General features: G+C 39.8%; 1 protein-coding gene across 1 annotated transcript in view; it reads right to left on the bottom strand.

The window, feature by feature from the left end:
• The window catches only part of LOC139719777 (uncharacterized), a 79,685-nt gene extending 54,624 nt beyond the window's left edge, over positions 1-25,061 (bottom strand). Inside the window, exons 1-6 of the mRNA XM_071631160.1 lie at positions 24,907-25,061; positions 23,888-23,920; positions 22,699-22,760; positions 14,479-14,614; positions 13,855-13,957; positions 11,994-12,181 (exon numbers count right to left, since the gene is read on the bottom strand). Coding sequence (XP_071487261.1) covers positions 11,994-12,181; positions 13,855-13,957; positions 14,479-14,614; positions 22,699-22,760; positions 23,888-23,920; positions 24,907-24,954 — 570 coding nt within the window. The 5' untranslated portion in view covers positions 24,955-25,061. The remainder of the gene's footprint in view (positions 1-11,993; positions 12,182-13,854; positions 13,958-14,478; positions 14,615-22,698; positions 22,761-23,887; positions 23,921-24,906) is intronic.
• Positions 25,062-25,669: the final 608 nt, after the last annotated feature.

The raw sequence follows: 25,669 nt of genomic DNA, 5'->3' as shown, positions 1-25,669 counted from the left end.
TTTCTCTCCTTTCCTTGGCGATAGTGTCAAATGGGAAAAGAAAACAACGATTAAACCTCTCCGTGGGTTACATGATGATGGTTCAGACATCCCTGCCACACAAAGACAAACTGCCCGGCAGAAGGTCATAATGCTGGAGCTCATGCTAGGGCAGATAGCCAACTATTGCCCCGTGATAGCCCGCAATACCATTGTCAAGAACTCCTGTTCACTTAGTGACATACGGGCAGCAATCAGATTGCACTTCGGATTCCAATCCACAGGCGCACATTTTGTGGATTTTTGCGACATAAGTCTGGGCTCCGATGAACGCCCTGAAGACTTATCCCAGCGGATGCTAGCCTTTGTTGAAGATAACCTGTTAACAGTCAATGGGGGCATCACACATCATGGTGACCCAATCGCGTCACTCAAGCCCGAGATATAGGCACTTGATAGCCTGTTGGCTGAACTGAATTGCGCTGCATCTCCCAGAGTCCTGCGCTCTGCACCCTCCAGACCTCGTAGAAGTTTCCCTCGTTCCACTGGAGGTCGTCAATCTCAATCTCCAGTGAAGCCTCAATCACGTCTGTCAGGTCCTGTCCTCTTTGTCTCCAGGCTGGGCGAAATAGCAATCACTTTCTAAGTGACTGCCCATACCTGCCAGAACAGGACATGCGGTACATGGCCAAAGTCAGACAGGTTGCAAGAATCTTGGGTCATGTCGACGACCTCACCGATGACCTCACAGACGACGAAGGGCACACTACGGCAGAATCCCCACCCTCATACTGTCAGGATGATCCTCCCCCATCCTTTTCCTCCGATTCCCAATCTACTCGCCGTATCCAGATTTGACAGTCCCCGTATTTTGATGCTTTCCACACGCACCATTCTTTGCGCATTACTGTAGACAGCGGTGCAACCGGAAATATGATCCGTGCATCAACTGCGATTGCTGACAGCAGCCAGTCTGCTCACCAGGCTGATGGGTCCTCCCCTCTCGAAGTCATTGGCGAGACCCGTCTCACATTCACTCGCAATGACAAATGCTTCTTGTTTGATGGCCTTGTTGTCGAGAATCTTGACGTTGAAGTATTGGCTGGTACACCCTTCATGGAATGCAATGATATTGCAATCCGGGATGCCAAACGTCAAAGCACCCTAAGTGATGGCACCGTGTACTCATACGGGTCCTCTCAGCGAACCAACCTGTCCCCTGTTGTTCGTCGTGCATATGTTCTCCGTGCACCTCCTGAAACTACTACCCTGTTTCCTGGCCAGTCTGTTGAGGTACCACTTCCTCCTGAACTTCACGCTGATGAGTGTGTTGCTCTGGAACCTCGACATGGTTTGGTCCGGTCTGCTGATTTGGAGTCACCTAGATATTGGTCCACCCCTTGCATTGTTTCAAGTGTCGACGGTAAAATCCGGATTCCGAATCTTTCCATCGAGCCACGAGTTCTGCGTCGTAATTAACATTTTTGTCAGGTGCGTCCAGTAGTTTCCCAGGATGTTGAATACACTCCAAGTGATGAGATCTCCCCTCCGGCAGCCTTTTCCCGTCGTACCTCTAGCAGTAACCATTCTGCTCTGGTGAAGACAGATCCTAATGACATTCTTCCTCCGAGCATCAGACAGCAGTTCAAGGACCTACACACTGAGTACGATGACGTCTTTGACCCCCATTTCAAGGGATACAATCGTGCTGTCGGTCCCTTCAAGGCAGTCGTAAATATGGGTCCTGTTCAACCCCCACAAAGGAAAGGTCGCCTCCCCTTATACCCCAAGTTGGTCGACTTGCAAGCCAAGTTCGATGAACTCGAAGCACTGGGTGTGTTTGCTCGCCCAGAGGATGTTGGTGTAACTGTGGAATACCTAAATCCTTCTTTCCTGGTAAAGAAACCCAGTGGTTGTTACCGTCTTGTGACTGCCTTCGCTGATGTTGGTCGGTATCCGAAACCCCAACCATCACTTATGCCAGATGTTGATTCCACTCTACGCAAGATCAGCCAATGGAAATACATTGTTGCCTCAGATCTGACCAATGCATTTTATCAGATCCCCTTGTCTCGTGAGTCACTGAAGTACTGTGGTGTTGCCACACCCTTCCGTGGAGTGCGTGTATACACTCGCTCCGCTATGGGAATGCCTGGCTCAGAAACCTCTCTGGAAGAGCTCATGTCTCGCGTACTGGGTGACCTCCTGGTGGAAGGTGTTGTCGTCAAACTTGCTGATGACTTGTACTGTGGTGGTAACACAACAGAAGACCTCTTGCATAACTGGGGTCGTGTCCTTCATGCACAGAGCAAGTCAGGGCTCAACCTCTCTGCTTCGAAGACCACCATCTCCCCCAAGACTACCACCATTCTTGGATGGATATGGTCTCAGGGCACCCTCAAGGCTAGCCCCCATCGCATTGCTGCCCTAGCAGCATGCCCCCCCCCCCACCATCTACCGTCAAAGGCATGCGTTCCTTCATTGGAGCTTTAAAGATGCTTGCCCGCGTTATCCCCCACTGCGCTTCCTTTCGTTCTCCCTTAGATGGCGTTGTTGCGGGTCGACAGTCTCAGGATACTATTTCCTGGACTGATGACCTCCGCTCTGTCTTCCAGGAAGCCCAGCATGCCCTCACCTCCCCCCGCACGATCACTCTCCGCCACGCTACTGACCAACTGTGGCTAGTCACAGACGGATCAGTCAAGAAGCATGGCATCGGCTCTACTCTCTATGTCACGAGGAATCACAAGCCTCTTGTGGCTGGTTTTTTCAGTGCCAAGCTGAGGGTACGACAAGTTTCCTGGCTCCCATGCGAGGTAGAAGCATTATCCATTGCTGCGTCTATCAAGCACTTCAGCCCATACATTGTTCAGTCCACGCACCGCACATGTGTCCTTACGGACAGCAAACCATGTGTCCAGGCATTTAAGAAGTTGCGTCGGGGTGAATTTTCTGCCAGCCCCCGCGTGTCCACATTCCTGTCAACGGTGAGCAGATACCAATTGTCCCAGCGCCACCTCTCTGGATCTGCAAATGTCCCGTCCGATTTTGCAAGTCGCAATGCTCCAGACTGCACTGATTCATCGTGTCAAGTGTGCACATTTGTGAGACAGATGGAGGACTCTGTCGTGCATCGCATTTCTGCAGATGACTTGAATTAAGATTCAGTCTGGATGCCCATCTCTACTACGCACCCATGCCCATCTTGTCCAGGGTACGCGACCCTCCAAGAAACTCACGAATGTCCGGGACGTCAAACGCTACCTCCAGGTTGCCACGATTGCCCCAGATGGTCTCCTGATTGTCCGCCAAGAGCAAGCTTTTGGGTCCCCTCGTGAAGCCATTGTCGCCCCTCGGTCTGTCATCCATGGTCTCCTCACGGCCATCCATGTCCAATTAGACCACCCTACTGCTCACCAACTAAAGACTGTTGCATCCCGATATTTCTATGCCCTGGACATGGAATCTGCCGTCCAACAGGTCACCTCATCCTGCCAACACTGTGTCTCTCTCCAAACTCTCCTTCGGCTGGTCCAACCGCAGTCCACAAGTGACCCTCCTGATGTAGTTGGTATCTCCTTTGCAGCTGATGTGCTGAAACGCTCTCGCCAACTCATTCTCATCCTGCGCGAAACGGTCACCTCATATACCGTCATCACCCGCCTTATCACTGATGAAAAGAAGGAGACCCTGCGTGCTGCCATTCTCCAACTGTGCCTTGAATTGAGACCTCTTGATGGCCCACCAGCAGTTATTCGCCGAGACTCAGCTCCTGGATTTTCTGCTTTATGCCATGATGTTCTCCTTTCGTCCCACAACATCCGCATTGAGCTTGGGCATGCAAAGAACAAGGACAAGAACCCTGTTTCCAAAAAAGCAGTCCGCGAGTTGGAGGACGAGCTCCTCCGCCATGACCCATCTGGTTCCCCCATCACGGCTTTGACCTTGTCAGTTGCCACTGCCCGCCTCAATAGTCGTCTTCGATCCCGTGGCTTGTCGGCAAGGGAAATGATAATGCAACGTTATCAGTTCACATGCGAGGAGATCCCCTTTTCAGAAAAGGATATCATCTCTGTCCAACATGTTCAGTGACTGCAAAATCACCCATACAGCGAGACGTCCAAGACTACATCTGGCCCCATGCTTGCTCTACCACGTATCTTCGTTGGCGACCTCGTATACCTCATCATGCCAGACCACGCTACCTGGTCTGCTCAATCGACGGCGAGTGGTGCAACATCCGGAAGTTCGTTGGCAACCAGCTACGCAGTTCGTCCTACCGTGTCAGACTGGCCGACTGCTTGAAGGTCCCTTCTACCCTTTCTCCTCATTCCACACCGCACCATGTGGAATCTGATGATGACCCGGAAGACAACGCTGACGTCCCACCATACCCATCCACCCCTCCTGGTTTCTTGCCTCGCGCTCCTCCTGCCACCGATCCTCCGCCTGCACCTCCCTCGAGTTCCCACAGAACTAGCCACTCCAGCAGACACTTCTCCTGTCTCTGACTCTCTGCCCGCTCCTATCCAGGTACCCGTTGATCCTGGAAGATACCCCAGACGTGAACAACGTCTTCCCGTGAGGCTGCATGATTATGCCGTTGAACTCGAGTAAACACTGTGTTTGAGATTAGCTCTTATGTATGTATTATACACAGGTCCTACTGAAGGCTAATGTGATTACTATTGTCATCTCAAACAATTGTGTGATAAAAGTGTTATTACAGTTGTATTTATACTTCGTGGTTATATACCTGGTTGTTTGTAGGTCATACATACCTTGCCATTTGTATTGTATTTTCAGTGTATTCTTAGACGGAGTGAGATAATGCATTACCCCATCACAGTGGTTGTTTTGGGGGGAAAGTATGTTTGAACGTGTACGTACTATAGTTGGTTTAGTTGCAAAAAGCTAATACATTGTATTGTATTTGTGGTATAGTGTACTCCTTCGCTCTGGTAGTAAGCTGTCATTTTTGTGTTATCGTATGTATGCTAGTTTTTGAAGGTAAATACCGCCTACGTTAGTAGTTATATTGGCAGTAATATACTGCCTGTTTGCAGGATGTGTTGTATTATTAGGACAGGTTATAGAGTTCACAGTTTATAGCGGTGTCATTATGTAATACCATGAAGTCACATTCACTGTATCCATGGAATACATTTTTATACATATCCTGTGTTACACATTCGGCACAGTTCTCAAAATATCTGTTACAATGAGACCTTTCTTATCCTTGTAAGGTCGTTTAATTGTTTAGATAATTGTTGTGAGAAGCCTTACACCAAGACATTTCAGTTATTGTGTATGTGGTTTATAATTCAGTGTGGGAGAAACAGAAAGGGGAGAAAAGAAGAGAAATTACGCCATTGGTTATGTCGCCCCCTTGTGTCGGATGGGGCTATGTTCTTGCGACTGGTGATTTGGTTTTCACGTCCTAATAAAGTTATCAAAGAATTGCAGTAGAACCATAGGGCTGTGTCCTCCCTACTGGCGCTTCGTTTCCCGTTTGGAACCTATTAGCATTTACCTTTGTTTTCTTTGTATTTAATGAAAGAACTTTTTTTTTTAATACAATCACTTACAGACTTTTCTCATTTCCGTTTGAAGCAGCTCTGAGATAACATTGCCATTCTTCGAGCGGACACTACGGCTGTGATTTTCACGTACAGGCTCATGTTAGCCGAACATACTGACCACTGGGTCAGAGTGAGGGATGTACAGTCTTATTTGTCGTTTTAAATCTGAACTTATTTGTCATCAATGATGACAAATCGGTTGAAGGCATGCATTCATTACACTCATTTTAATGATTGTGGTACTGATGTTTATAATAACTCTTTTTATACATATAGTGTCCAATTTGCTTCATACGAGAAAGGTCTACCTGATGAGTCAAATTCTCATTTTTTTTTCTCCTTGTTTGCCTTTTTTTCTTTTCTATTGGCAAACGTAAGATCCCATTAAATTCCAAACACGTTAAATGTCATGCGTGAATGTTCTCCCTCTATTGGGACGACCCATCACTCCTTGTAAAATGTGAATACTATACATTTTATTCAAAAATACAGCTCAACATCACAATTTGTCATTTATTTATTCTCCGTGAATTGTTATTGAACTTCGAGCATGTATCAACCCATTTCTGAGTCTTGTATATCCCCTGTATCAATCAGTAATCTTATCCCCGTAGCGTACCCACAGCTTAAAACATATGTGACCCGCTACAACCAAAAGGTCCTAAAGTCGCGCACGGTCGAAGCCGTGAAAATCGAGTTTGAAGTCAGAGCATCATAATTGGTCAAAACTTACGATTTTCTGATTTTGACATATTATTGGAGTCTGACATGTCTTCTGTCATCTGTCGAAATTTTGGAGCAAAATGATGAGAGGAAAGACCAAAAAAATAGCGTTTTTCTGGGCCATGTTTTTGGGCGTTTCAATGAAGCAGAAACTGGTTCGAAAATTTGGATTGAGCGCCACAGATAGGCTCCTACCCTAACAACGACCGGAGTGATCTCATTGGTCAGTTTGCTGCTTGCCGCTAACCGAAGCGTGAACCTCGCACACTGCCAAGTCGACTGGAGCGTGCGGGCGGGGTGCGCTATGCCCAGCCGCTTCTCCTGGCATCCTGGTCACTGATTGGTCGGGGAGGAGACCGCCGACGCTGTGATTGAATGAGCATTTCGGGGGTTGCTAGGGTTTACCTTCTATGTCCGTAGGTGAAAACTGACTTGCGTGTCCCTTGATCGCGATTACGTCGCAAGGAAAACTTTCAGGACGCTTTTTTCGAAACAGTGATTTCCCAGACGTCTCGACATGCTCTCTTTTAAACATTGATATCTCCGCAGCCGATTATTTTCATAACATGAGTTATATATCAATTTAAAGCAAAGAGATTAGGGAATTTTGTCATGCAATTTTCAAATAATCGACCTCGCCCGACTTTAGGATCATTTTGTTGTAGCGGGTCACCTATGGTCATAATGTTCACACACTTCTAAAACAGACACAGTATGCTGTTTCTCTTCCACGCCACGGCTGCTTAATATCTTCTAGGCACACTGGCCGTATGGAGGGGTCAACTATTTCGATACCTTGACTTTCATCGTGATTTAGAACTACCCAAGGCTCATTCATGTTGACTATCAGAAAATCAAAAAGTCAAACACATGAGCCTTGAAAGGATTGTATATTTGTTACTACAACAACAAATTTATAGCACCGAAATATTTCCAAGGTTTCCAAGGTTTGAAGCATGCATTCACTACAGTAGTACTCTGACTTTAACGACTGCTTAAATATTTGCTTTTTGTGTTGTCTTATTTTTCGTAGTGAAATTCTGTCCAGTCGTTTTGAGAAAGGTTTATCTGATAACTCTGGTCCTTTTTTTTTTTCTTTCTATTTTTGTTGTCTTTTTTTTCTTTCGGCGAATGTAAGGTAGTCCTTCGCCTTTAAAAATGTTGAACCACGTGCGTGAATGTTCTTCATCTACTGGCATGACCTTCATTTATGCAATTATGCAAATTAAATCCTCGGGCCTTTGTTCTCGCTACTAAATACTAATTTTGGCATTAAGTTCTTAACCTTTGTAACGTCATGAAGTCGTGCATTAACTCAAAGGGAAAATAAATGCAATTAATCATTGACATGGTACCAAATTTCACTTTTGTTCAACATCAATATCCTTCCGTGCTGCACATAATGCGCGGAGAGTCTGGAGACAGATATTGGTTGTGGTGAGATACATGTGCATAAGTGGCCTTTGTTGTTCATGTGGTGTTGATGATTGTAATGGTGATGATAGTTGCTTAAAATGTTATTTGACTATTATGCGATCGTTATGGCAATATAACACAGATTGGGGTGCATCTGCACTCACTTTTTAGGCTCTATCCGCTAACACCGCTGAACACGTCTTCAGAACCAACCAAATTTAAATCTTACGGGAATTTCAGTCACGAAAATGGTTTTGACCTGCACAATTTGCTCATCTTAAGTGCTCACTGAAGCATGTCACAATGCCATTTTTAATCAAAATGTTATCTTTTTCATTGGAATCAGAGTAATTTCGCAACATTTCAACCAAAACATAAAAAACAATGAATATTTTTTTTTATTATATAGGGTAAAAAAGGGTTTTCCAGCCCCACACGCTCATTGAAGCGTGACTAGAATGTCAGGTGATCACTGTATGCATAGTGGTATTAAACACAATACAAAAACAATTAAAACAATTGATTTCAGTGCGCAAAATTATCGCAATTCTGACTGCACAATTTAGATTGTTATTTTTCTTTGTTTTTAATGTGCTCATTCAACCGTGAAATTACGTTAATTGTGTGTAAAAACTGTTCAACACACGAATTCAATCACAATTGATAGAAATTACCACGAGAAACATGTCAAATCGGCCATTTTGGTAATTTTCACCCCGTGTTCACTCGACCGTGAAATTTTGTGCACAAGTCACATGGTACGAAAAGAAGCACATAAATCATACGTTGCATACCTTTTTTATCCTGGAAAATTGAAATCTGTTCCGATATCACCAAATCAAAGTTGCAAAATTGGGCTTGTGAACTTCAAAAAGTGACCATTAAGTCATGTTCACTCAAGCGTGACCAAGTGATATCCACTGAAAGGTAGCCGAGAAATACAGCTACATGATCCTGTGTTCAGATTTCCTCAGAGGTTCCCGATTCATAAAATATAGATGTTTGTTTTTAATAGGGGGAACTTACTTTTTGTTTAGTGTTTAGTTAGTAACCCTCCAAAGGGGAATTATCTCTTTTTTTTGTCCCCGCCGAACGAGTTCGAGCAGGGGACTATGAAACGAGCTCCGTACGTGTGTGTGTCCGTGTGTCCGTCCGTCCGTCCGTCTGTGTGTGCGTCCGTGTGTGATCAAAATGTTCAATTTGCTACTTCTCTGTCATTTATGAGCCAATTTTGATTCTGTTTGCTTTATATGATAGCACTACATGGGAGCTTTGCAACTTCTTCACAGAATTTCAGTTGTGACATTTGACCTTGACCTTTGACCTATATTGTACATTTTGCTTCAAAATGCTACTCCTTCGCCATTTCTAACCCGATTTCGATTCCGTTTGCTTTATATGATAGCACTAGGTGAGGGTTTCAAAACTTCTACACAGAATTTTGACCTTTGACTTCTTTGACCTTTGACCTTGATTTTTGACCTATATTGTGCATTGGCTACAAAATGCTACTCCTTCGCCATTTCTAACCCGATTTCGATTCCGTTTGCTTTATGTGATAGCACTAGGTGAGGGCTTCAAAACTTCTACACAGAATTTTGACCTTTGACTTCTTTGACCTTTGACCTTGATTTTTTACCTATATTGTACATTTTGCTACTAAATGCTACTTCCGGCGGGGACATGTATTACGCACCGCGTAATTTCTACTTTTCCTTGTTTTTTTATACGCAGTGGATAGAACGGTCAATGACAGGGTAGCAAAGTGGCTGCTGCGCTTGCTCCTTGTAGTCTCTGCAGGGCTTCCGTTCGTGATTGGTCAAGCTACAAGAACGATGTTGAGACAGTACTGGGCATACGTATCCTAAACGGTGGCATATGCAAGTTGCTACTCGTGCTTGGCTTGCAAAGTTTGAATAACCAGGTGTTTAATTCACAGCCTATATTTCGTGGGGCACCGCAGGGACCTCTTTTAGCCCCTCTACTGTTGATTCTTTATATGAATGATTTTTGCAGTCCGTCCTCTCTGTTTTATTTTCTACTCTGATCTTGCCGATGACACCAGTATTTATTTCATCCGATGGAAACCCTCAAATTTTGCTTAAAGGGATAGTACAGTATTGGTGGAGATGAGAAATGGGCTTTAAACTTTTTGCGAGATACCAAGAAAACACTTATGATATAGTACAGAGACAGAGAATACCATTTTAAGAGGAATTCAAAGTTTATTTGATGAAAATCGGGTTTGGAATGACTGAAACATCCAAAAACAGAAGTAAAACAAAGCGATCGTAATAAAGTGTGGGTCCCACACTTCATTAGAATCACTCTTTTTTGGATATCTCAGCCATTTCAAAACCAATTTTCATCAAATAAACGTTGAATTCCTCATAGAATTACATGCTCTGTCATATTTCATAAGAGGTTTCTCATTATCTCACCAAAAAATGTTAGAAACCTGAAATTAGGTCTCAACCACAACTGTACGATCCCTTTAACACCATGAGTACTGAATTAAAACAGTTTTAAGTGGATTCAGGTTTATAAATTTTCACTCAAATGAATAAAAACAAAATTTCTGTTTTTCAGTAATGCAGTACATATTTCAATCGGCAAATTGTTTGTAAACGGCGTGAAATTGAATCAAGGTGGATACATAACATTCTTTGGTCTCCATATTTATTGTAAATTGACATGGAAGTTCATGTTGATTTCCTGCGTAAATTGTTATTAAAAAAGTAGGTGAGATATATATATATATATATATATATATATATATACAAGTGAAATCAGTATTTTCCCACGATTTTTCACATTGTATTCTACTCTTTTATTCCACTCCCCCTCCACATCAGGTCTTCACCCTCGCTAGATACGTTTAAGACCCTCCTGAAGACACATTTAATGAAGTCAATACAAGTTGAAGTTACTATGATGTCATGTTTTTCTACCTCAGTGCGCATGTTATGGTTTCTTCTTTTTTGTGTGTGTGTCTATTAAGTATGCAAATTTTAGAATTTAATTATTGCTAAAGTGTATTATGTAATGTAAATCATTGTAGAGTTTTGTAGTTATGTTGAATATAATATTACGTTTTGGTATGATTATGATATAATTATGTAAGGCGCTTAGAAACTGTGTATTAAGCGCGATATGAATGTTAATTATTATTATTATCATTATTATTTTATCGCCATATACAGCCTATATGGAATCCTGGCATGAGGAAACTCTTGTACAACTAGACGTAATTCTTGATTATTGATACAGAAAAGAGCCATACGGATAATTAACTAAGCAACATTTCTGAAACATACTAATGCCTAATGGTTTGTTGCTGGTTTTTTTTTTCAGTAGAACAGTAGATCCATGACTTGTTTTATTTCAATATTGGATCATTTATGTATCAGTTTAACTCAGGTGGTCTACCCGACGTGTTTTTTTCGATGTCTGCTAACGATACTGAAGTCCATTCTTACCCTACGAGACAAAAATATTATTTTCATCTCTTCTCCTGTACAGACCGTAACCAATAACTGCAATGTATATTACAGAACTAATATTTTGGAATGATTTAGGTAGAGAAATAATCCAATCTCATTTTTTTCTGATTCCATACTTCTTACTTTACATACTTCATAGCTATTTTTCAATCCTCTTCGACATTCTCTGTTCATACGTCGTATCTATGTAGTTGTATAAGATTTGCCTCCCTCGCGATTTCTTCTATCTCCTGGATTTTTTTTTTTGTATATACTTTGTATTTTTGTCTTTGTACACTGGTTCTGTCGTTGTAACTCGCTCGGATGATCACGCAACTCTCTAGAGGTTTTGTGCCACGGACATTGTTTTCTTTGTCTTCTCTTTGTTTTTTGTTTTTCATTCATAAACGTTTACATTTTCCCCATTTCATATATTTTTGATTGTCATTCCTTTCAATATTGTAAATATCAAGTAAGAGTTAATCTCATGTCAGCATCTGGGAATCTGCACTCCATAATCAATGCTTTTATGTAGATTCCTCCTTTTTCACATATTTGATTGTCTGAAATGCTGTATTTGATACTTCACCAATGCATTTTTTTTTGATTAATTTATGGTTTATTTGTTAAAATGTGGAATATGGAACAATACAAACAAGCGAACCAAAAATAGCATACGCGTGCTTAATGATTAATTGTCGAGCGCTCTAATTGGTCAATTAGCTGACGTATGCGTTAAACTAAGTTGACGCATGCTTTCTAGATCAAACGTCGACTTCCATCTATCACCCCGTCGGGAAAGCTTTCTTACCTTGCGTTGTTCATACTGTTCCCTCTTGGCCTTTACCGTGCTCTTGTCCAGCCCTTGACCGTCTATATCGAGGTGGTCTTCCAGGTTGTTCCGGACGCTCTGCAACCGAGCGAGGGCGCTCTGCAGGGCGCTAAGGCGCTCGTCGATCTTGCCGCGAAGATCGTTGTATCTCTCGTGGATTTCAGTATCTGCAGTCATGACGAAGAAACTGCCTGTCTTTATAGCTTGAGGTCATCATTTACGCGCAATAATTCAATTCAGACCATTTAAGAGAGAGGTTTCCTCAAACTTATGAGGAGTGATTTCTTTAATAGATTTTGGAGTCTAACTATTAAACTATGATACATTCTTACCGACATACATGCTGAATTTCACAAATATATGTGACCCGCCACAAGAAAAGCATCCAAAAGTCTGAGGAGGTTTGAGGAGATTTTCTAAAAATGACATGATATTGTTTACTACTCTTCCACTTAACTTTCATAAATAAGCTGATAGCATCCTTCGCGGATCTTAATTCAATCTTCTGATAGCGCCAGCAATCAACCAGGATGCCACGCACTGACCAATAAGATCGCTCCCTCGTTGCCAGGGGCGGAGTCTATCTGTGTCGCTAAATCCAAATCTTCGGACACGTTCAAAACGTTTGTGTTCCGTTGGAATTCATCATTGATCATAACCCATTAAAAGAGTAATTTCTTGCCTTTTCTTTGGTCATGTGTGACCCTGCACCACAAAACAAACAAAGAATCGCCAGAAATGGATTTTTAGTAAAGGGCAGATTCTGAAAGAACAGACTCTAAGCTTTAAATTAATGTATACATTGTAGCTCAATTCAAATGGACTCTCCTAACCTACCTTAATACTGGAAAGAAAGCACGCACTATTGAAAAGTGTGAAATGAGAAAAGAGGCTCTGAAGTATAATAACACAGTATATTCAAGCGCTTTAATCTTTACCAAGCCGTGCTAGCTGTGCCAGAAAAGGGGGAAAATAGGATATAAACCACCGACGAAACAACAATGAAGGGATTATCAAATTAAGCTGACATTGAGCATGTTATATTAGCACATTCTCTCCATGATTAATGCTAACTCTCAAAGAATTAGCATCATCCTTTCAAAAGTTATTAGACTTGAAAGTAAAGAGTGTGCAAAGGAATTCAAGACATGAAAAGCGGCCTCTAAGTCACACCTGATCATTCTACTCTTCCCCCTAAAAGGGTTGTAGAAAAACTGCTAAAAATACACTTTCCCACTCATGTTAAGATACCAAACTGAAGAATAATGTAGAAGAAGGATGGTTCGTTCAAAAAATAATATGGAAAACTCCAGATTGACTTGGTTGAACCATATCAACTTTTTTGAGTCCTCACTTGAAATCAAGGGGTGCGATTTTTCGTTTGTTTTGTGGTGCACGGTCACATTTTGTCTTCAAAATTTAGGCAGATGATAGAAAACTTTAGACTAGATGATTATGCCAAAAAACAGAAATTTGATGGTTTTGACCGAATTTCTTGATCTGACTTGAAACTAGATTTCCTTAGCTCAGCTGTCAGCAACTTTAGAATCTTTTTCTTTCTGTTGGGTTACACATTTTTTCGAATGTTCATGCTTTTGGGGGCAAAACAAAGCAAAAAACAGATGCACACAGACATAAGAATAATATAATGAGTTTTTGGGGGGTAATTGGAAAACAAGAATACGCGTTCAGAAGGGCAAAGTTATATGTGTTTATGACATCAAAGGTTATACAAAGCTTTAAAAAAAGCTTTATGAGCTGTGTGTTGTTTTCATTCAATTCTGTGACCAAGGGCCTGTACCGAAAGCAATCGATAAACAAAATATATGGAGAATCGTACTGGTAGTATCAATGTGGTAGCGCATGACATCCGTAACATCTCCGAGTGAAGCACCTCTCCTCTCAAAATCCTGCATCTCGTCGACCACCTTTTCAGATAAGTCCTGAAAATGAAAAGAAAGGTTCAGTTGATACTGCATTTTCTAAAAAATATAAACATTTAGAAGCACTTTGAAAAAGCCATTTATCGGATTCATTGAACTTATCGCAATTACTATTTCCGGTCATTGGAATGTTGGTCCATATGATATAGATTTGTTGGGGCTTATTAAAGCAAAGCAAGTTTAATGCTCTCAATCTGCAGAGCAGACCTAGGGTCAATTGGGGGGGGGGGGGGGGGAGTTCATCAATGAAAAACAAACAAAAACAAAACGAAACTAAATTAAACTAAACCAGACTTTATAGTTTACAAGCTTTACGAACAAGAATTATCATGATCATAACACAGGAAAATAAGCCTTTGATGCATTTTCCTGGAATATTGATCTCTCTCATGAGCAGTATCGAAAATCATAGTAGAAAGCAAAATAGGATGTTTAAGGTCTTCGTTCTTTTAGTACTCTTAAGAAAATAAAAATTATTAGTGATTAACTCTACATGTGGTAGGCCTAGTAAAAAGATCTACCTTCAGATCGCCAAGCTGTTTCTGGACTTTTGCCGGCTTAGCTGCGATTTGCTTCCTGACCATCTTGTCCAGGTTAAACTCAAATATGCTCAAACTACTTCTGATGTTGCTGGCAGCCTCGTCATATATTTTCAGTCTACCGGTCACCGTGCATGGAATAAAAAAAAAGCGAAACCAACAATAATACAATGTTAACATTTTTCTTGATGCTAAACGCCGTAGCCCAAATCTCGTCCTACAGAATCATTGTACTGTATAGGAGGATTTCCTTTCGAAAAAAAATAGTAAATCCCCTTTTTTTTCATTTCGATGATTTTGTTGGTAAGAAATGTTTTCCTTGATCCCTGACAGGAGACTAGTCAAAAAATAGAAAAAAAAATTGTTGAAAGAATGGGGAAATCAAGAAGTAAAAAACTGACTTTGTTCCAAAAGGTAAAAAATCCATTTCTGTTTTGTTCGATAAGGTGCTAAATCCTGCAGGTCAACAGCATATTGTGCATGTTTAATGACACTTTAACCCCAAAGCAAGGCGAGACTAGCTACTCTTCCTTGAGCCTGTGTAGCTTCCCAAGACCAACAGGTACAGAATATTTAGCTCTCCGAATCTGTTGCGCTCATTTGTTTTCCCTTTAATTCGGGGATATAAACTTCCCATTATGAAAGCGCGGGATGTAAATGTGCACTTTAATATACTTTGAACGGCGAAGTATTAGTACTCGTAGATCGAATCAAATTCTGTCTTAAAATCTCGTGAATTATAAGATTATTATCTAAATTCTGTAACTTTACATTAAAGTTTGATCAATGGAATTCTTCTGCGAATGAGCCCAATGCTTGGCCGATGATGCCAAACAAAAAAAAAAATGTAAAAAATATCAATAGATGAGGGATGTGACGTGGGTAAGGTTCAGCGGAGTGCCGCGTGGCAATCCGGAGATGTATGTATAGTGTAATGATGATGATGATAATAATAATAATAATAATAATAATAATAATAATGATAATGAGAGTAGTAGTAGTAGTAGTAACAACAATAATAATAATAATTAGAAGTAGTACAGTAGTAGTATAATGCATTTACAAGTACAATTGTTTTGGCATATTCGAAAAAAACAATCAAAACAAGAAGAAAAAAATAATATTCAGGAACAATTTGAATATTTAACCGGTGTTGTTTGTCACTTAAATCCTTCCCCTCCCACACTGGGAAACTTTTGCCCTTTGGGATTGAAATCCAGCGATCTAGATCTAGAAATTTTACAGTACGAAAGGTAATCGAAGCATCAATATGCAGGGGAAATGGAGATGGAGCAGAGAGAATTCAAAGGGCTTGAGGTATCGTCTCTCACAGGAGAGAACTATTGCCATATTCTTACAATTGAAATTCAGCAATCTAGGACGCACTTTAGGTGGCATGTTTTGCAAACTTTCAATCAAAAAGTAAGAACAATTGATATCCAGGGACAATGTGAATAGCTACATCGTGATATCTGTCATTCCTTGTTCCACTTGAATGTCTTTAATTTGATATGATTTAATTTAATTTGATTTGATTTCTTGTTTCCTGCATTATATCATCACTCATGCAGACACATAAACATGCATTATATACATTGTTGGCACCATACATAGACATAAACTGTTAACAAAGTATTAAGTTTCTTCATTGCCTTTAGAATAATAATTATAGCAGTGCAGTTTCTTCATTGCCCTCACAATGTATAGTACAAGTACATGTAGGCTTGTTAAAGCAGAATACTAAAGAAAATGCATATTTTGTTGGATTATTCCCCATTTCAAGCGTAGAGCATGTTAAACACAGCGGCCTTTAATTCATCCATTTAGAAAATTGCGTTTTGGAGAACGGCTGCTTAGAAAAATTGTATCCTGAATCATGCTCAATCGGAAGATCCGTGGTTATTTTTTTTTTTTTTGGGGGGGGGGGGCGTGTCCATGACGTCATGGGATGAAAGGCAAACCCGGAAGTATCACACAACAGCCTAAGCTTACCTATGTATGCTCTCGATGAGAGCGTGATGTCGAGGCTCATAGTCATACCCCGAAATCCCAAGACATATTTTAATCAGAATGTCACAAAAAAAATGAAATAAAATTGTTTTCTACTTCAAGTCTCCTGTGAAATCACACATTTCCTCGTTTATATAGAGTCTGTTACATGTTATTTAGGCCACGAATACAGAAGTTGTCAGGCCTAGTGCCTGTACAATGGTGTTTCGTAGTCGATCAGTCACATGCATGCGCCCACCACCGGCCGCGTACATGTCGCAGTGCAGACACCTCCGCGTACCTCTTTGGTACGTACAATGTATTATTTCAGCAGTTCCTCGGTAGTCACTGTACTACAGCTGTGTACGCCATATACAGTGTACATGTATTTAGCGAGTCTATTTTTTTGCGAATCGGGACTTGCCAATGATTTCGCGAGTGCTTAAATTCGTGGTTGTGGAGTACACTACGGAAGGGGGAAATATATACGGAAAGAGAGTTAATATTTTCTGGTGTTTTTAAATTCGCAAAAATCACCAGGTTCGTGCAATTGGCGAAAATAATAAAAAAAAAAAACTCGCGAAACATTCGGCGTACGTGGATCGCTAATACTAGATACCACGCAATCAATGCGCGGGCATCGCCTAGTCGAAGTCTTGACTAGGCCGGCCGGCCTATCTGGTGATAAAATAAACGATACTGAGCACTGCGATTTTCATCGATAGTGATAAAACTTTGATGGACTCGGTGAAGTAGTGAATGGATCATGCAGTGAATTTGTGAGGGTACCTACAATGTAGCTCTAGCTAGACAGAATGCTGATGAGCTGTGAACGGGAGTACGGAGTGAGTTAGCCCGACCAGACGTTGTAAGTACCCATGTACGCTGTGCAAATACCTGTCGCGACGTACCTACGTACCTCGACTGGGCTGTGTATAGTTAGGAGTGAAGGTGATGTGATAAGATAAATACGTAGCCCGACCAGACGCTGCGCTAAGTACTTGCAGCGACTGGGCTGTGTTCAATTAGGTCTACTACTGCTCTGAAGTACGAGATCACGTCAGCACTAAGCTCGGTTCATTTTCAGATCAGAATTTAAAAAAAAAAAAAACTCTTACCCATCTAAATTTTGAAGTCTACCTGACATTGGTCCTGCGTCACCAACATTGTCCCCTGGCCTGCCGTGTGGCAAGGGCTCGTACAGTCGTACTGCCAATCTCCACTAAGTCCGTCCGCTTCAACCGGACCGCCCTGGGCCTTCCCCACTAGCTTGCCCGTAGCGTCTCCCTCCTGCGCCCCGCCGTACCACCGTGCGGCTCGTCAGCAACATCTATCTCTCCAACTTCACCACTAGTTTCATCATCGTTATCATCACTAGTGTGTACTGTATCACTCAGTTCATCATTGCTCCCACATTCAAATTCCACCAAGAATCATCCTGATCATCACTGCATGGCCTTAACGTACGATGTCGTGCATTATCGAAAAACAAACTTCCAAAACTTTGTATGCAAGTACTATGTACAACAACTTGTATGATACATTGCATGCATTATGTGCGCGGGGGCCTGCAGCGCTCGAGACCTTGCCCGATTCCATTCATCCCATGACGTCATCAGCAAAGCCTCGAAATTTACGCTGTGACCTAGATTTCAGGGGGTGACAGGTGTAAATTTTCAATATCCTCTAACTCCACTTCAAAAAGGCCATTTCAAACGATGTAAACGACAAACTGTTCTATGTGTCCTACTCTTTGACTTCATGTATAATTTTATTTCTTTAGTATTCCCCTTTAAGGGCGTAAAAAGGGATGATCGCTGCATTTTATAGTACAAATGTCCTATTTGGCACACATGTTATTCTGTACAATTGGAATTTTTTCATCTAAAGAGACAATCTGTATCTATGCCAATAAGCCTTAATTTGCATAATTTATGCAAAAATACATATGAAAATTATTTAAAAATATATTTGCATCCAGTAGAAATACCTAATTTGGTAGACGTATTCTATAGAGTATGTGCAAGGAAACAATTCCTGCAAAAATTGATTTCATACCTATGCAAATAAGCACAGAATTTGCATAACTTTGTACTACAAGATCAAGTGCTTAATAGTTTAGAAATTCTCTCAAAAATGCAGATTTTTGCACAATAGCTTGCGTAATTGTGCACATTTTATGTTTATTTACATATGAAATCAATTTTTGCAGGAATTGTTTCCACTTACTCTATAGAATCCTTCTAACAAATTAGGTATTTCGGCTGGATGCACATATTCTTTATATAATTTTTACATGTATTGCTGCATAAATTATGCAAACTAAGGCTTATTTGCATAGATACAGAGTGTCTCTTTTAGTAGATGAAAATTTTTCAATTACTCTAGGGAACATCTGTGCCAAATAGGACATTTATACTAAAAAATGCAGCGTTTACCCCCTTAGGAATTCTACTAGTACAACAAAACATAGCAGCAATGCAATAATAGGTATTCTCATCCATTTTCGCACTTTTGTCATTCAAGTTCAAAGATTTATTCTTCAATTTCGTCCCGAGAAGCACGTGGAACGCAAATCCCAACCTCAATTCGTCAATTGTCACTGTACATCGTTTTTCGTCAAACATTTTCGAAGACATAGCATTCAAAATCGTAAAATTGTCATTCAAATTCATCCCTCCCGCTGACGGATCGCAGAATGAGAAGATCAAATTCGTTTTCATTCACATAATTTCATAAATGTGTTATTCAAACTAATAGCCAGATGTTGTCGCTTGCGAGACGGTACGTCTGTTTGTATCAGTGTGTACTCGGATTGCTTGTATTTATGTCTGTATCTGCGGCTCTGTGTGTGTGTGGGGGGGGGGACACTTGTGTGTATGTTAACTCCTGAATGTAATATGTGAACGGTTACAGAAAAAAAAATACATGAATGACTGGGAAATCACACCGGATAGAGATATGAGACGAGTATGAATGAAGTTCATTTCATTCCTAATCGTCTCATTCATGATTTTTTTTTTTTCTGTAACCGGTCACATATTACATTCAGGAGTTAACATACATGTACACACAAGTACCCCCCACCCCACAGAGAGAGAGAGAGAGAGAACTGCAGTAGCAGTATCTTTTCGAAAGTGTGCAAAGGATTTTAAAGAAATGAAAAGGAGCCTCTTAGACACACCTGATATCACTACTCTTAAAAAAAAAAAAATTGTAGAAAGTTGCTTTCAACACATTTTCCCACTCATCTTATGATATCAAATCAAAAATGAATGTAGAAGAAGAATACTTCTTTCAGGAAATAGGAAAATATTAAGATTGATATGGTTGACCTTTTTCACCTTTTTTCTAGTCCTCACACAAACTCAAAGGCCCGAATTCACGAAGGTGATAGAAATGAAACCATGGTTTAAATCATGGACAAAAACCATGGAGCGCCAAGTGTCGCCGGGAATATTTCGTTACGATATTGGTCATTTCGTCGACTAAATGACCGTTTCGTTGACGAAATTATCATTTCGTGGACGAAATGTTCATTGAGTTACAAAATGTTGTCATTTTTCGTTATAAACAATCATTTTTTTTTTCATTGACGAAATGACTGATTTCGTGACGAAATATTCCATGCGACACTTGGCGCTCCATGGTTTTTGTCCATGGTTTTAACTATGTTTTCATTTGTACCACCTTCGTGAATTCGGGTGCGACTTTTTGGTGGTTTGTGATGCACGGTCACGTTTACTTATGATAGCAATCTCCGAACACTGTTTGCCAAGGCAACAATAAACTGACAACCATGTCAGTCGGTATTTTTGGTTCGTTGTTCCAATTGTACTTGATAATATGTGACCGTGCACCACAAAACAAACAAAAAGTCGCACACAGTGATTTTGTATAGCTGAAATGGGTCAACCTAACCAATCTTGAGTTTTTTCATATTTTCTTTAAAGAGCAAGTCTTTTTCTATATAATACCAAAGTTGGGATTATAAAACAAAATTTAACTTGTGTTTTCAGCAGTTTTTCTCGAACACTTTTTTGTGGAATAGTGTAATAAGTTTTTTCATAGAACCCTCTTCCCATTTCTCAAAAACCCTGTCCATACATTTCACTTTCAACTCCAATAACTTTGGAGAGAATGATGCTACTGCATTGAAAGTTGGTATTAATCTACAGTGCTAATGTAGAATCTGATAATCCCTTTATTGCTGTTGCTCCAGTGGTCAGCATTTTTTTTTGTTCAATTCATCCCACAGCTAGCACAGCTTGGTAAAGATTAAACGTTTGAATACACCCTGTACTTCAGAGCCTGTTTTCTCAGTTCACTCTTTTCAGAGTGTGTCCTTTCTTTCCAATATTAAGATAGGTTAGGAGAGTCCATTTGACTTGAGTTATACATCATTTTAAAGCTTAGAGTCGGTTTTTTGAGAATCTACTCTTAACTAAAAATCCATATCGGGTGACTTTTTCTTTGTTTTGTGGTGCAGGGTCACATATGAGAGTTATCAAATGAGGTTTATTGGTCATGATATGCTGAAGGACAAAACATAATGTGCATATTCAATTACTTTGGTATTGAACACTTCTCATTCACAATTGACAAACACAATGTGTATGTGCATGCATCGTATACTGCACCACACACCTACACTGTATGCTTAACACGTGTGCTTGCATGGGACATTATAATAATTATTATGCATACCTTACACTAGCTCAGTCATGAGCAATAATTTATACACCTTTTATGGACAAATATGTCTTCAGAAAATGTTGTCGTTTGACTATAGACTCCTCGCTAACACGAAGGCGTTTTCCGAAATTAACAAGTCTCTTTACGTGCACTAGTTACGTAGAGGTGACTGGGGAAAAGCAAAATTGTGGAACTGGTGCATGACCTGATTTTCTTAGCAACCTTCTCGTATTGTGAATGTTGTTGCGGAGCAAGGGAGAAGGACAAGTGTGTTTAAGTTGTGTCTCTCAATGCAATTGTGAGTGCCAGCTACATACGTGTAATGTGCGTTTACACGTGGCAATAAGTTGGTGATGGTTCATGTGTTTTCTGTGTAAATCACTCCCAAAATGATCGGTCTTCATAGCAAGTTAAGCAGAAGAATGCGATTAACCGTGGAAATTTGACATTCATGATTTCTTAAATTTGCAATAAAATGTTGGTAGAAATTAGATCAGAAGAAAATTATTTACCAATTTATGCGGAGAGGCAACCCGATTGTCAGGTAATATTGACGTGCATTGGACTGATTTTGACATTACTACCCAATTAAACCGAGTACCCGTTAAAGCGATACCCGATTACGCGGAGAGTACTGTAATACAAAAAAATAATGCCATCGTATAGTGATACTCAACTCTACCCGAAGCATACCCGAAGCATACTTGTTCTTATGAATGTTTGGGGTGAGATGGCATTTCGTATTTCAATATGAAGCAATTAAGATTTGGCCCTGACATTACGGTCTTCTCCTAATTTTGTGTGTTTTCTTGTGACTTGTGACTGACATCTACTATTCAGTAGATGTAATGGAAATAATAATTAAAAAAAACAGCGTTCTTCCACAGCTTCACCTCTTGTGTTTGTATCATGTCGAATCTTTCACATTTCGGTGTTGCCTTTAATTTTGTCATAGTCATATCATTATCAATCTGCAGACTCACGATTTGGAATAATATGGATATATGAAATGGAATATGATATATATTGATATATATATAATATATATATATATATATATATATAATATATATATAATATATATATACATACATATATATATATATATATATATATATATATATATATGTGTGTGTGTGTGTGTGTGTGTGTGTGTGTGTCTGTGCGTGTGTACCTATATTTGTATCTGTCCAAAACGGTTACATCACATCCTGCGACAATTTGCTCCCATGAAATATCTGCACACTAAAACAAATATAAATTCTTCATGAAGAGCTGAGTTGCTTTACTGTTATATGCCAAATATAATAAGCGATACATCAATCTGTAAAGACATAATAAATAAAAATATATTTCTATGTATTTCTTTATGAATAATGAACCGAATATTAAACCTGGAAAAATTCAGCATTGGGTGCATGTTCATATTAGAATGCTCTACCCATTTGCAAATATGAAAGTTATTCATCAAATCATTTAAAGATTATAACATTGTACAATTTTTTATCTTGAACGTACCTGGCCTTGGTATCACGGTCTACACTGGTGGAACGCCTCATCTGTTGATCGCCTTGCTGAGACTGGGACAAGACAGGAAGTGTTTACTTTTGTTTGTGTGTTGTTGTTTTTTTTTGTCACTACAGCCTATATGCGACGAATAATGTTGTTAACTAACTTTGGACTATATTGCAGAGGAAGATGAACAATTACCTTATACCATGAAAGGTCTTGTAAAGAATCATTTAAGTTTTCTAGAGCAGAGAAAAAAAATCCTTCCACAGCAATTGGCAGATTGGAATAATATCTTGAATTGATCGAGTACAAAATTACAAAACAGACAAGCAAATACGAACAACAAGCATGTTCAAACAAACAAACAACAAGAAAACACAATTACAAAGACAACAAACTTAAGCCAATGGTCTTTCAGTGAAAATTAATGTTGAGGCCCCCATGAAGGTCAAGTGGTGTCAAATTTTCGATAGTATTGTGCACTACAAGGAATAATGCGAAAGCTTGCGTTTTACTTTATTGTGTTTTGTTCCATTTTTTACCCGTTTATCTTCACCGCTTACATTAACTGCAGCACACTGGATTGTTAAAAGAGACTTATGACTGCTCCTTTAATAAGCAAGCATGTGGTCATTTGGACAGAGTGATATTTTTTTTCCCCTTTCAATGGCAAATAAATTAAACCCAACTCGAAAATATTTTCGTGCGAGCATTCGTTTTGTTTAATAATTCAATCGTCTCTTTCATGCTGGTTCCTTTTTCATATTATTCCCTTTTGTTATCATATGACTAATGCATTAATTCTTCATAATAGACACTTTGGTGCAGTTTACATTTCCTTTGCCCGGCACATGGAAATCGCAAAAAAAGAAAGAAAAGCAAATATTTACAAAAAAACTATTGCCGTTTTGAGTGACGTAGGCCTGAGAAAGATTTCCACATTACATTACTGAACAATACGAAAACTGCTCTGAGACCCGTAACAATACGATAAACTTGATCAATTTACATAAGGCAACAAATTCTTATAAAATTGAATGAGTGCTGCCAACATTTAAGTTTCTCGATGCATTATGTGAAAGAGGGAATTATGCATTTTCCTGCAGATATAGGAGTACTTAGAACATTCTGATGTTGTATGATATTGTATTCCATACGCTATGTTAATCTACAATACCAGTGAAAACGTACATACCCCATTGTAAAGATCACTTGTGGAACGAGAGAGCTGTCAAAACAAACACATAAAGAAGTGGAATATTTTGTATAGAATTTGATAGTTACAACTTTAGGGGGGATGGGTGTGTTATGTGACTATAACATTCCTATTTCGATTAGTATTATTCATTTGGAATCCGGACTTTGTCAAAGTGTTTAATTATTCTTTCTTGTAATTTTTTCTTTCTTTCATATTTTGCGCGAGAAGTCGAGAATAACAATCTCTGTCTTTTATGTTTTGTCATTTTTTTTTTGCTATTTGCTCCTGGTGAAACCATGATTGTAAGACAAGCCCTTTATGTTCAAGTCTGTGCAAAAGGTATACAAAAATGAAAAATTATGGTTTAAGGGAAATTATATACCATGTGTTATGCGTTATTTGATAAAAGGCACGTTTAATAATTCTTATTATCTATAGCGAAGCATTTTAACTCTTTATGTGCCATGGTGAAAACCCCCTGTGTGCCATGTTATTCCGAGACACGAAGGTAGTCATACTTTGAGAAAGAATTCTGTTTTTCTAATTTGTATGACCTCTACAAATTTCTAGTAAGGTGGGCACAATAGTAGGCAAAGTTAAAGAGGAATACCCAACTTTGTTTCCATATAAACTTTATGACGAATCTATTTCCAATTTCTCTTTCAAATGACCAGTTGCTACATTACTGTAAAGGCATGACTTTTGCACATAAAACCGTGACTATAACATTACTTAGAATGTACGAGCAAATCTGGTAGGGAACACCGCTTGATAGTCAATCACCACATAGAATGCAAGTCGTATATGAGAGGAACAAAAGCACGAAAAACGCTTTCATTGTGCCGCGGGATTAGCAGTGATAAGGGTTTTATCGATCGGTTTTGGCGGCTGTGTTTGTTGAGCAGAATATGCGAAGTTGGCACGCCGTCGACTGAGCCGGACGTGCGAACGTGGCACATAAAGAGTTACTCTATAGTTACTATGATGACAAAGGTCAAATGGTATGAAATACTTACTTTTTGTATATGCTCGAACTGGTCGATACGACTTCTGACTCCAGCCATCGCGCTTTCTTAGTTGTCACTAACGATTATAGACACATAAGTCAATAATGCCATCACGATTAGTCATGGGCTGCATCATTTACGTGTAATGATAACGTTCAGATGAGCAAGAAAAGAGGATAACAAGAAATATTACATTGTTTGCCTTTATTTTAGTTAAAATTGACAGGGACTCTGAAAAGAGTGTTCTTTATACGTAGTGTCATAAAACTCATTGTCATGCCTAAGTATGATATTAAATGTGACCGTGCACCTCAAAACGAACATAAAGTCGCACACACTGATTTTGCGTGAGGACTGAAAATAAGTGAAATGGGTCAACGTAGCCGAATTTGACTTTTTCATATTTTCTGAACGAGCGGGTCTTCTTTTACGTTATGCTAAAATTTGATATCATAAAACAGGCAGGAAAGTGTGTTTTTTTAGCAGTTTATCTCGAACATTTTTGGTAGAATAGTGTGATTAGATGTGTCTTTAGAATCCCTTTTTCATTTCTGAAAAACCTAGTCCACACTCTTCACTTTCAACTCTAATAACTTTTGAAAGGATAGCGCTACTGCTTCGAAGGTTGGCATTAATTATGGACAGAATGTGTTAATGAGGCATGCTTAATTTCAGTTTAATCTGATAATCCCTATATTGTTGATACTCTGGTGGTTTACTTCCTGTTTTTTGTCCCATTCATCGCACAGCCAGCACGGTTTGGTAAAGATTA

The sequence above is a fragment of the Diadema antillarum genome, unplaced genomic scaffold (genome assembly GCF_040938485.1).
Source record: "Diadema antillarum isolate AM-2024a unplaced genomic scaffold, OU_Dant_1.0 scf00000114, whole genome shotgun sequence".
Classification (NCBI taxonomy): Eukaryota; Metazoa; Echinodermata; class Echinoidea; order Diadematoida; family Diadematidae; genus Diadema; species Diadema antillarum.
This window is presented reverse-complemented; position numbering and strand designations above follow the sequence as displayed.